This window comes from Pongo pygmaeus, chromosome 6 (assembly GCF_028885625.2).
Source record: "Pongo pygmaeus isolate AG05252 chromosome 6, NHGRI_mPonPyg2-v2.0_pri, whole genome shotgun sequence".
In the NCBI taxonomy this organism is placed as follows: Eukaryota; Metazoa; Chordata; class Mammalia; order Primates; family Hominidae; genus Pongo; species Pongo pygmaeus.
Genome location: NC_072379.2, coordinates 2,400,797 through 2,413,324, shown reverse-complemented (window position 1 = coordinate 2,413,324; position 12,528 = coordinate 2,400,797). Strand labels below are relative to the sequence as shown.

The 12,528-nt window shown below is 56.3% G+C and overlaps 1 protein-coding gene across 1 annotated transcript in view; it reads right to left on the bottom strand.

The window, feature by feature from the left end:
• Positions 1 to 9,471, bottom strand: part of LOC129040815 (kinesin-like protein KIF19) — a 45,091-nt gene extending 35,620 nt beyond the window's left edge. Inside the window, exons 1-3 of the mRNA XM_054495639.1 lie at positions 9,334 to 9,471; positions 5,996 to 6,106; positions 1,353 to 1,452 (exon numbers count right to left, since the gene is read on the bottom strand). Coding sequence (XP_054351614.1) covers positions 1,353 to 1,452; positions 5,996 to 6,106; positions 9,334 to 9,471 — 349 coding nt within the window. The remainder of the gene's footprint in view (positions 1 to 1,352; positions 1,453 to 5,995; positions 6,107 to 9,333) is intronic.
• Between the last annotated feature and the right edge of the window lie 3,057 nt (positions 9,472 to 12,528).

The window sequence follows — 12,528 nt, the reverse complement described above, 5'->3', positions numbered from 1 at the left end:
AACTCCGTCTCTACTAAATACAAAAAATTAGCTGGGCTTGGTGGTGCACGCCTGTAATCCCAGCTACTCAGAAGGCTGAGGCAGGAGAATCACTTCAACCTGGGAGGTGGAGGTTGCAGTGAGCTGAGATTGAGTCATTGCACTCCAGCCTGAGCAAGAAGAGCGAAACTCCGTCTAAAAAAAAAAAAAAAGAGCTGGGTGTGGTGGCTCACATCTGTCATCTCAGCACTTTGGAAGGCTGAGGCAGGTGCATCACTTGAGCCCAGGAGTTCAAAACTAGCTTAGGCAACGTGGTGAAATCCCATCTCTGCAAAAGATACAAAAATTAGCTGGGTATGGTGGAACACACCTGTAGTCCCGGCTACGCGGGAGGGTGAGGCAGGAGGATCACTTGAGCCCAGCAGGTCAAGGCTATAGTGAGCTATGACCACGTCACTGTACTCCAGCTGGGGCAACAGAGTGAGACCCTGTCTCAAAAGAAAAAAGAGGCTGGGCGCAGTGGCTCATGCCTGTAATCCCAGAACTTAGGGAGGCAGAGGCAGGAGGATCACTTGAGCTCAAAAAATTAGCCAGGTGTGGTGGCACGCGCCTGTAATCTCAGCTACTCAGGAGGCTGAGGCAGGAGAATTGTTTGAACCTGGGAGGTGGAGGTTGCAGTGAGCTGAGATCACACCACTGCACTCCAGCCTCAGTGACAGAGCAAAACTCCGTCTCAGAAAAGAAAAAAAAAGAAAAGAAGGCCAGGCACGGTGGTTGACGCCTGTAATCCCAGCACTTTGGGAGGCCGAGGTGGGCAGATCACGAAGTCAGAAGATCGAGACCATCCTGGCTAACACGGTGAAACCCTGTCTCTACTAAAAATACAAAAAATTAGCTGGGCGTGGTGGCACACGCCTGTAGTCCCAGCTACTTGGGAGGCTGAGGCAGGAGAATTGCTTGAACCCGGGAGGCAGAGGTTGCAGTGAGCCGAGATCGCACCACTGCACTCCAGCCTTGGTGACAGAGCAAGACTCCATCTCAAAAAAAAAAGAAGAGTACCAGGCTGCGAATGGTGGCTCACACCTGTAATCCCAGAACTTAGGGAGGCAAAGGCAGGAGGATCGCTTGAGCCCAGGAGTTCAAGACAAGCCTGGGCAACATAAGGAGACCTCATCTCTACAAAAAATGCAAAGGTTAGCCAGACATGGTTGTACATGCCTGCAGTCCCAGCTACTTGGGAGGCTGAGGTGGGAGGATCACTTGGACCCAGGCGGTCGAGGCTGCAGTGAGCTGTGACTGTGCCACTGCACTCCAGCCCGGGCAACAGAGCGAGACCCTGCTGTCACAGTCCCCGATTACTCCTGGGACACGGCCCTTGATAGTATCTGAGGGGCCATAGGCAAACACTGTCACGTTGTACCCAGAGATGACGCCTTCCACCAAATGCTGGATGGTGGCCCCATACACGTCTTCCTGTGGAGAGACAGAGGACCGACAGTCACACAGACAACCTCGCCACAGTCAGGGGGCCTGGCCACTTGGAGAGGACAGATGTGTGGTGTCTACACAGGTTCCAATCCCTCCGGACAGATACAGGGCCATACTCAGGGGAGGGAAGGCTAAAAAGAGCGCAGGCACCGGATGTTCCTGAGTTAAGTCCCCATCCTGCGGGGGTGACTTTGGATGCGCTGCCTCGGCTGCGCTGAGCCTCACGGTGTGAGACGAGGCTGACCTTGCAGGGCGGTTTCGAGGGATTAAATGAGAAGGTATGTGATGTCTCCTACCGGGGGCCTGCCACGCATTAGGTACTAAACACATGTGAGTTTTTTCCAGGGCTTCTCTAAGAACTGAGAGAAACTAAAAGGAATGCAAAGAGGCTGGCGCAGTGGCTCCCACCTGTATTCCAGCGCTTTGGAAGGCTGAGGCGGGTGGATCACCTGAAGTCAGGAGTTTGAGACCAGCCTGGCCAACATGATGAAACCCCATCTCTACTAAAAATATGAAAATTATCAGGGCGTGGTAGCGGGCACGTAGTCCGAGCTACTCGGGAGGCTGAGGCACAAAAGTCACTTGAACTGGGGAGGCAGAGGTTGCAGAGAGCTGAGATTGCGCCACTGCACTCCAGCCTTAGCAACAGGAAAATAAAAAAAAAGCTGGGCACAGTGGCTCATGCCTGTAATCCCAGCACTTTGGGAGGCTGAGGCGGGCAGATCACCTGAGGTCAGGAGTTTGAGACCAGCCTCATCATGGAGAAACCCCATCTCTACTAAAAATACAAAATTAGCCGGGCATAGTGGTGCATGCCTGTAATCTCAGCTACTCGGGAGGCTGAGGCAGGAGAATTGCTTGAACCCAGGAGGCGGAGGTTGCGGTGAGTCGAGATCGCGCCATTGCACTCCAGCCTGGGCAACAAGAGCGAAACTCTGTCTCAAAAAAAAAAAAAAAGAAAGAATGTAAAGAGGCCAGGTGCGGAGGCTCCCTCCTGGAATCCCAGTGCTTTGGAAGGCTGAGGTGGAAGGATTGCTTGAGCCCAGGAGTTCCAGACTAGCCTGGGCAACATAGCCAGACCATGTCTCTACAAAAAATAAATAAATAGGCTGGACGCGGTGGCTCACGCCTGTAATCTCAGCACTTTGGGAGGCCAAGGTGGGCAGATCACGAGGTCAGGAGATCGAGACCATCCTGGCTAACACAGTGAAACCCCGTCTCTACTAAAAATACAAAAAGAAATTAGCCAGGCGTGATGGCGGACGCCTGTAGTCCCAGCTACTCGGGCGGCTGAGGCAGGAGAATGGCGTGAACTTGGGAGGCGGAGCTTGCAGTGAGTCAAGATCGCACTACTGCACTCCAGCCTGGGTGACACAGCGAGACTCCATCTCAATAAATAAATAAATAAATAAATAAAGCCAGGCATGGTGGTGCAGGCTTGTAGTTCCAGGTACTTAGGAGACTGAGGCAGGAGGATTGTTTGAGCCCGGGAGTTCAGACTGCAGTGAGCTGTGACGGTACAACTGCACTCCAGCCTGGGCAACAGAGCAAGATCCTATCTCAAAAAAGAAGAAAGAACAAAAGAAAGAAGAGAGTGGCAAAGGGCTCAAGGTGGCAACAGACTTGTGAGTCTGGAAAGAGCACCATGACTCCTCTTTCTGGGACAGAACTAGGACCAGGGAGTGAAAGTTTCAGGCTGGCAGAAGTTGACATAGGCAGCAATACCCAGCATTAGGAGGATAGGTAGTGATCTCCCTGTCCACAGGGGCATTCAAGCAAAGACACCTCCAGGGCTGGTGCATGAGGGTGTGTAGGTTTGGCTGGACTTGACAGAAGCAGCAGTCCCTTCCTCTGCATCTCTGGCGCCCCCTCCAGGGCCTTTGTCTCATTTAAATGTCCCAGAAGCCCTGGCTGGTCACTGAGCTTCCAGAGGGAGGAAGCTGCTTCTGTGCCCAGGCTGCACAGGCTCCGAGGCCAGCACCGCTTACCTCTGGCTTTGGACATACATGGCTGGGACCGAATTCTGGGTCCACAGCCCTGTAGCTGTAGAGACTTGGGTAGGGCGTCAGCCTCCCCAAGCCTCAGCCTCCTCACCTGTAAAGCAAGGACCTGTTGCTGTGTGAGTCACAGGGTGGCTGTGGGGCTTGTGAAGCAGTGTGTGCCAGGCCCTGAACACAGCCCTTGGTGTGTTGTAGCCACTCAGTAAGTGTGTTTTTGTTTTGTGTTGAGACAGGGTCTTTCTCTGTCATCCAGGCTGGAGTGCAGTGGCACGATCACAGCTCACTGAGGCCTTGTACTCCTGGGCTCAAGAGATCCTCCCATCTCAGCTTCCTGAGTAGCTGGGACTTACAGGCATGTGCCACGATGCCCAGCTAATTAAAAACAAACAAACAAACAAACAAAAACCTTTCTTTGTACAGATGAAATCTCTCTATGTCATCTGGGCTGATCTCAAACTCCTGGGCTCAGGTGATCCGCCTGCCTTGGCCTCCGAATGTGTGGGGACTACAGGTGTGAGCCACCACACTTGGCCTTAATAAATGTCAATGATTGAGCCCCTGTAACTTTCCATGCCGTTCAGATCTGGAGAGCAAGAAAAGCTGTTTTCTGAGACAGCAGCTGGAGCTGCCGTTGCGAGCGAATCCTCTACCTTCACACTGAGTCCTGAATCCCGGGGTAAGCTCCTGGTGCCAACAGGCGGCCTAGGTGTTCTAAGCAGGCCCATTTCCTGCACCCAGCATCCTTCCGGAGAAGCTCTCCATGTGAATTCAGCAGCCAGGCTCCAGTGGGAAGACGAGAGGACTTGGCGGGTAGGTTAACGATGGCCACAGCTTCTTTGCTACTTCTCCACTGGGAAGCTGAGTCTCATTCTCCTCCCCTTGAACCTGGCCAGGCTTAGGACTGGCTTGGACAGCAAAGGGTGGCAGAGGCAAGGCCATGCCTCTAAGAGGTCTGGCAGCTTCCACCTGGCTCTCTTGGAGCCCCCAGGCTGCCATGCTTTGAGGAGGCTCAAGCCACGTGGAGGAGACACCTGTACGTTCTCACATCGACAGCCCCAGTGGAACTCCAAGCCATCTCCAGCATCCACTGAGAGTCATATGAACAGATCACCGTGGACATGTGGCCCAGATGACTGCAGCCCCCTGACATCAGATTGCTGCCCAGCAGGTCCGGGTCAGCCCGCAGAACTGTGCAAGACGATTATCAATGGCAGTTCTAAGCCACTTGGCTTTGGAGTGATTTGTTCTGCAACCATCTTTGATCACTAGGGGACAGCTGTGCACACCTGGGGCCCGTGGCTTCTCAGAAGTTAAAGGTGGGGGCCAGGCACGGTGGCTGACACCTGTAATCCTGGCACTTTGGGAGGCTGAGGTGGGCTGATCACTTGAGGTCAGGAGTTCAAGACCAGCCTGGCCAACGCAGTGAAACCCCGTCTCTACCGAAAATACAAAAATTAGCCAGGTGTGGTGGCGGGCGCCTGTAATCCCAGCTACTCGGGAGGCTGAGGCAGGAGAATTGCTTGAACCCGGGAGGTGGAGGTTGCAGTGAGCTGAGATAGCACCACTGCACTCCAGCCTGGGTGATGGAGTGAGACCCTGTCTCCAAAAAAAAAAAAAAAAAAAGTTAAAGGTGGGGTACAGAGGGCATGGAGAGCCCTGATTTTACCCTTCACCACAAGAAGGGAAGTCACTTGGCTGCAGGGCCTGGAGGGAACATGAAATCCTCTGTTGGGCTTTATCTTGGGGCCAAACATCTCCCGACTGTTCACCCTGGTGATGGCCTGTCGCTCCTAGTTCAGGAGGCCAGGGTTCAAATCCCACCTGCCCCACTCAGAGGGGGGTGTCCCTCACTCCATCACCCGTCCCTGGGTCCTGGCTCCCCTCTGTGACCCCCCTCCCAGGTGGGAGTCAAGTGACGTGTTGACAGCGTTTGTCCCTAGTAGAGGGTGCTGGCATGGAGGACTAGGAGGGTGTGTGATCTGACTCTGGGTCCAAACGCTCAGCTCTGGGCCTCACCATGCGACCTCTTGTAGGGTGCTTCTGCTGTGAAATGGGCACAATTAAGTCTCCGCCCAGTTCCCTGTCCCTCTGGCTCTCTCCTCCCCTGGGTCTAGTGTCCAGCCCCTCTGCAGGCTCTTGCTGACACCACGTGTGCTCACAACGCGCCTGCTTCTCCATTTGGTCGGCCCCCCTGCCAGGATGTGGGCGGGTAGGCAGGGCTGCGCTCCAGCCCCACAGAACACAGGGCCGCTTTGTGGAATGAAGGGCTGAGTGTATGAATGAAAGAGCCCGCGCAAAGCCGCAACCTGGCAGCCACTGCACTGTGAAAGGGTCTCCTCCTGCCACCCCTGGGATGGGCTTTCTGTGAAAGGGTCTCCTCCTGCCACCCCTGGGCTTTCTGCACAGTCCCCTTGTCCTCAGGGAGACCCCTGTGAGAAGACGGGGCCGAGACTGCCTGGCCACCATGTCCTCACCAGGCGGCTCCAGCCCCACAGGAGGACGCAGGGATGGCAGGGGCAGGTGGAGACCTGAGATGCGTGCTGGTCAAACACCCTGTCGAAGATGAAGGTCCGCTCCCGGGACCGGTGTGTGCGCGCCATGTCCTCAGGGTCCTCGCCGGGGTCCATGAGCACCACCATCTGCGAGCAATGAGCCAACCAGGCTGGTCAGGATGGGGCAGGGTCTACACCCTGGACGGACCCCAGGCCTGGCACCCACCCTGGACCCCTCCAAGGGGCTTGGTCCGGGTCTGGGAAGGGCTGCGGACCTCTGTGGTTGAGCCAGGAGAAGGGTTGGGGGCCTGCACCCACCCCCCGGCCCAGTGCCCTCTCCACTTGCTTCTGAGGAGCAGCATTTACCGCTATTGTACCCTCAAAGCACAGCGGGAAGCTCCCCCAGGCCTGCTGGGCTCTGCAGCCCAGCACCCACACTGACGCCTGGGAAATGCTGCCTTGGTCAAAACACATCGAGGACAGTGGCCCAGCACCCACCAGCGTCCCTCAGGGCCCAGGGCTTCCTTTGATGAACCCATGGGGCGGGGATGGGAAGGGGATGGGAAGTGCCAAGCTGGCGCCCGGCTGCTGTGCTCAGGGTTTCTGCACGTGACCCTGAGTGTTTCCCATCCTGGCCGTGTCTCCTATGGCTCACTGGGGCTGAACCACACACAGGAAACGGGAGAACAAAGGACCGAGCTGGGTACAGTGAATAACACCTGTAATCCCAGCACTCTGGGAGGCCGAGGAGGGTGGATCACCTGAGGTCGGGAGTTCAAGACCAGCCCGGCCAACATGGTAAAACCCTGTCTCTACTAAAAATACAAAAAATTAGCCGGGTGTGGTAGCGGGCTCCTATAATCCCAGCTACTCAGGATGCTGAGGCAGGAGAATCGCTTGAACCCAGGAGGTGGAGCTTGCAGAGAGCTGAGATTGTTCCATTGCACTCCAGCCTGGGCGACAGAGCAAGACTCCATCTCAAAAAAAAAAAAAAAAAAAAATTTAAATTAGCCAAGCATGGTGGTGCATGCCTGTGGTCCCAGCTACATGGGAGGCTGAGGCAGGAGGACTGCTTGAGCCCAGCAGTTCAAGGCTGCAGTGAGCTGTAATCGCATCACTGCACTCCAGCCTGGACGACCCAGCCAAGACCCGCAGCCCTGCTGTTTGTTTCTCTGAGTGCCCGGTCACCCCCAGGGCCGTCTCATATAAATACCTAGTTATGATGCAAAGTGTATTTGGGTCCCTGGGGACAGATAGGTTCAAAGGAGCCTTTCCCAGGGAATTGGGAGGGGGACACAGGACAATTAGAAACCAAATTCGCCCTCAGCTGGTTAATCCAGCAAGGAGTTCCCTGGCTGGGAGGACCTTGGGGACCCCAGTGGCCAAGAGGAGCCACAGGGTCTAGGGAGACACCACTGGGTGGGACCAAGCACCCCACCATCGGACAGCTCACCCCACCATCGGACAGCCCACCCCACCCCACCCCACGTTGGCTCACAGCTTTGTAAACTGAGATCCCAGGAAACCAGGGCCAGCCACTGGTTCTTGAGAGTCAGTGGCAGGGCTGGGGCCGGGTCCCTGGGGCTTCCTGGCTTCTAGCCAGCACTTTTCCACGACCTAAGTGAACTAACTCCCTTTTCTTTCTGTTTTTCTCCTTCCAAAGATGGAGACAATCAAAAGACAGGATGACTAGGGGCAGCTCCTGTCCACACAGCCCCACTGCGTGTGCCGGCCATCGGCCAGGCCCGGGCTGCAGGAGGAATCCAACAGGAAGCAGGAGGGCACTGGTGGTTAAGAAAGCAGGCTTTGTCGGGCATGGAGGCTCATGCCTGTAATCCTAGCACTTGGGGAGGCCAAGGCAGGAGGATCATTTGAGGTCACGAATTCAAGACCAGCCCGGCCAACACAGTGAAACCCCGTCTCTACTAAAAATACAAAAATTAGCAGGGCGTGGTGGCAGATGCCTGTTAATTCCAGCTACTCAAGAGGCTGAGGCAGGAGAATCGCTTGAACCGTGAGGCAGAGGTTGCAGTGAGCTGAGATCACGCCACTGCACTCCAGCCTGGGCAACAAGAGCAAAACTCTGTTCCTTCTTGTGAGTTCCATTTTCTTTTTCTGAGATGGAGTTTCACTCTTGTTGTCCAGGCTGGAGTGCAATGGCACAATCTCAGCTCACCGCAACCTCTGCCTCCCGGGTTCAAGTGATTCTCCTGCCTCAGCCTCCCGAGTAGCTGGGACTACAGGCGTGCACCACCACACCTGGCTAATTTTGTATTTTTAGTAGATACGAGGTTTCTCCATGTTGGTCAGGCTAGTCTCGAACTCCCAACCCCATATGACTCACCAGCCTCAGCCTCCCAAAGTGCTCGGATTACAGGTGTGAGTCACTGCGCCTAGCCAACTTCCATTCTTTTTATCCATGCTGCAGGTGCATCATGTAAAGCATCATGACCTCTGCAAAGCTCCTGTGAAGCCACCGTCCTCTCCCACCCTACTTGTCCCCACTCTCTCAGCTGATTCCTTGGGTCTCGACCCCCTCTCCTGTGTCCTTTCCTGCAGAGCCTATCTCCCCTCGATTTAAACGCTTGTCTGGTTTCTTTCGTTTGCTTTTCCGTGAACTCAGCACTGATTCACTTGCCGCCTCTGCAGTCCACTCCCGCTGGGGATGTCTGTGCACCTGACCTTCTGTCCATTTCATCTTCTTGCAGACGATGCCCTGAGCCTCCTGACCTGGGACCAGGACTGGCACCCCCCTGCTCAGCAGGGAGTCCCTGTGACACACCCAGGGTCCCCTGCCCCTGAGTGCACATGACTCCCAGGGGCCATGTCTCATCCCTTATGGAGCTGCCTCTCTAATGACGAACGGGAAAACCTGATCCACTTGGTGACACTGAGTTCCACCCCATACTGGGCATTTCTTCTTATGAGTGACCACCGAGGGCATAGACATCCCTAATCTGTGGCAACAGCTTGGCTTCTTAGCCTGCTTCGAAGCGGCAGAAATCCCCGTGCCGGACAGCATGCTGGCGCCCTTCCCTGCTGAGTTGCAGCCACCCTTTCCAGCCACATAATTCCAGAGCCGGGCCTGCTGAAGGCTCTGCCCTCCTCCCAGCCCCCTCCCCGCTCTGTGGCCCCCCCACATGCTATCGCTGGGTGGCTCCAGCCTGCTCCCCTGCCCTGACTTTGCCCATCCCCCCGGGCTCTGCTGTGTTCTCCTGGTGGCACTCATCTCTCCCTGACTTTGTGTGCCCCCAACCCTGACTAGAAACTGGGCCTAGTGGGGTGGGCCTGGTGTCAGTCTCAGCCACACCTCCGGGACAGAGCCCTGTCTGTGAGCTTGTGACAGCAGGGAGCCCCCTGAGCCCCAGCCTCACCTGGTCCCCCACTTTGTGGGCGATGACTGCGGCTCCCTCCTCCAGTTCTGCGTCATTGAGCGGGCGGATTCGAAGTGCCACCTGCAGGCGGTCACCACCAGGGCAGCTGCACAGGGCCTCTTCACCCTCAGGACCCATCCCCGTGGCCCAGCCCTCCCTTGCCCTCCGGCTCTGGGATCTGCTCAGTCTCCATGAAGAGGTGAAGGCAGCAGCTCAGCCCCATGCCCCTCAGGGTGGGCTCTGACTTCACTCCCACGGGGCTGCCCACGCCCCCAACAAGACAAGGCCTCCCTCGCTCAGCAGATGGGGACGTTGGGGCACAGAGCGGGGAATGCCTGTCCAAGTCCTCACCTCCCGGTCCTGCCACCTCCAGAAGAGACGCTGAGCTCCTTCATGGGAAACTTCCCCGAGGGGAAACCGTGGGCCTCACCATCCCCACTCCCTATTCTGAGGGCCAGATCCCGGCCTCAAACCCACCCCAGCTGCACAGGAGCTGTGGCCCCAGGATGCCCGTTTCCCCCTCTATAAAAGGGACACATTTTTTGGTAGAAACAGCAGCTGTGGCTGAGGGACAGTCATGACTGGCATCTCTTCTTACCCAGCTACAGCCCTGGGGCAAGTCCCCAGCTCAGCTCACCGCTGTCCAGTTGGCAGAGGCTCTGAGTCCCCCAGCAGATGGCCTGGATTGGGCCCAGGGAGGGGGCTGGGGAGCCCAGAGCCCGCACACCCAGGTGCCAGCAGCATGGGGAGTAGGGGTGGAGAGGGTGTCTGGAGGCTCAAGGCGGGGGTGTGGAGGCGGTGGGGAAAAGCGGGGCAGCTAACTCCCAGGGAGGGAAAGTGGAGGAGTAGACCGGGCTGATAACAGAGCAGAGGGGTCGCTGGGGTTGCAGGCTTGGGAGGCAGCGTCGGGCACTCGCAGCGTTGGGAGGGCGGGGACACGAGGGAGGGTGCTCACCATTAGTGGCTGGTCTTTGGGCTCCATCTCTCAACGCCGGGCTGCCCCGGGCCGGGGAGGGACCTGCGACCTGGCAGGAGGGTATGGGCAGGGGGACTCGCTCCCTGCTATCACAGCAGAGGTGAGACCTGCCTGCGCTCAGCCCCGCTCCACCTAGGTGACATCAGCTGGGCCTCGGGGGAGCTGGGCTGGCACCGCTCACGTGGTTGGGGCCTCAAGGAGCAGGGTGGTCCTCCCCATCACCTCTGCACACAGGGACAGTGCCAGACACCGCAGCAGCCTCTATCTCCACCCTCACTATGGCAACCCCCGGTTTCCATGTGCCTCACCCGGTGCACATGAGCCGGCCTGACACCCACCAGGACACAGGTGGAGGGGCTGCCCCTCTTCTTTGCAGGGTGGGTCCCTCTCCCACCTTGAGCCCAGGAGAGGCGCTGCCCACCCCAGGGCCCCTCTAGCAAAGACCAGGATGGCCCTGGAGCTTTTCCCTTGAAGCAGACAAATGGCAGCAGCTGAAGCTTCACGCAGCAACTTGAGCAACTTCGACCGCAACTGCCGTTTCCAACGGCGACTATGTTTTTTTTTTTTTTTTTCCCGTCACCCAGGCCAGAGTGCAGTGGTACAATCTTGGCTCACTGCAACCTCCACTTCCTGGGTTCAAGCAATTCTCCTGCCTCAGCCTCCTGAGTAGCTGGGATTTATAGGCACCTGCCACATTTTTGTGGCTCATTTTTGTATTTTTAGTAGAGATGGGGTTTCACCATGTTGGCCAGGCTGGTCTTGAACTCCTGACCTCAGGTGATCTGCCCGCCTTGGCCTCCCAAAGTGCTGGGATTACAGGCGTGAGCCACCGCGCCTGGCCCGCGACCACGTCTCCTCCTGTTTCCCAGTCAGCGCTTGATTGGCTCTCAGGTGTATTCAACACCTAAAGGCTGTGCTCCTTTTCCACTGCAAGCCCGGGGAAAGGCACTACACCGTGAACCTGCTCCCCAAGGTTGCCTGACCCCGCCAGGCTGCGCTAACCAGAGTGCCAGATGACACTGCCCAGAGCCAGGGTCAGTGCCAAGCACAGAAACCCGCTCCTGCACTGACAGAGATCACGCCAAAGCCAGGCTGGGCGTGGCACACGCCTGTAATCCCAGCTACTCGGGAGGCTGAGGCAGAATTGCTTGAACCCGGGAGGTAGAGGTTGCAGTGAGCCGAGATCACGCCATTGCACTCCAGCCTGGGCAACAGAGCAAGACCTTGTCTCGACAAAAAAAAAAAAAAAAGTAAAGAAATCACATTAAAATCGGATCCAAGCCGTTCAAGCCTGGCCAAGTCCAACTTCACGATGCCAACTACGGAGCTGAAAGGGCCCGGGGCTCCATTCCCGCCAGAGTGGGCGACTCAAGCCCTCCCAAGAGCCACTGTGCCTTTCCTATAAGCCGACTGCCTGGCAGCTCAGCTGTGCGAGGCCAGGGCATGTTTTTGACCACGTCCATCTCTTCCCTGGCATCCGGGTCAACACTGTGCAGCAGGAAACCCCTGCCAGGTGGATTCGGCTACCCCTCCAACATCCACATCCCATTCCTCTAGGAGGATGAGTCTCCAGCATCTGACCACGGCACTTGCCGGGAACATGTTTATGAGTCCCCACGTTCTTGTCTGCCTCGGCCTCCTGAAACACAACCAAGGCCATGCCCGCAGCAGGGGTCCCAAGTACCCCCCTCCCCGATGTCCCGAGCCCGCCAGCCGTGGGGACCCTGATACCCAGGAAGTCCCTCCACAGCAGGCCAGCTCTGGGAGATCCATGTCTACCATAGCAAAGTTAAAACCAACACAAGGGCTTCAGAAATCCTTTATTTACGAATTACATGAAACAATGACAACTAATACATTTAAAACATTGGAAAGTTAATTTTTTTAGAATATCTGTTAAAAATCTGTCATATGGTAGAACTGTGTGTCTTTCTTCTTTCCATGAAATCAGAAAAACTGTTTCTTGGCACACTAGAGTTTAAGCAGCATGAGTGTAAACAAGAATTACTAAAAAATGTGCACTGGAGGGACACAGGATCAACGACAGGATTGCGACAATTCTAGAATTTTAGAATCGCAGATGAGAGAAATGTAGGGCTCATAAAAAAGAAAATGCACTAAGGCACCCTCGTCACACCCGGGAGACCCAGTGTAACCTGAGGCTCTAGGCCACTCCTCCAGGGTGGCAGGAGCCTGGGTCCTCTGCCCTGTGAATTACA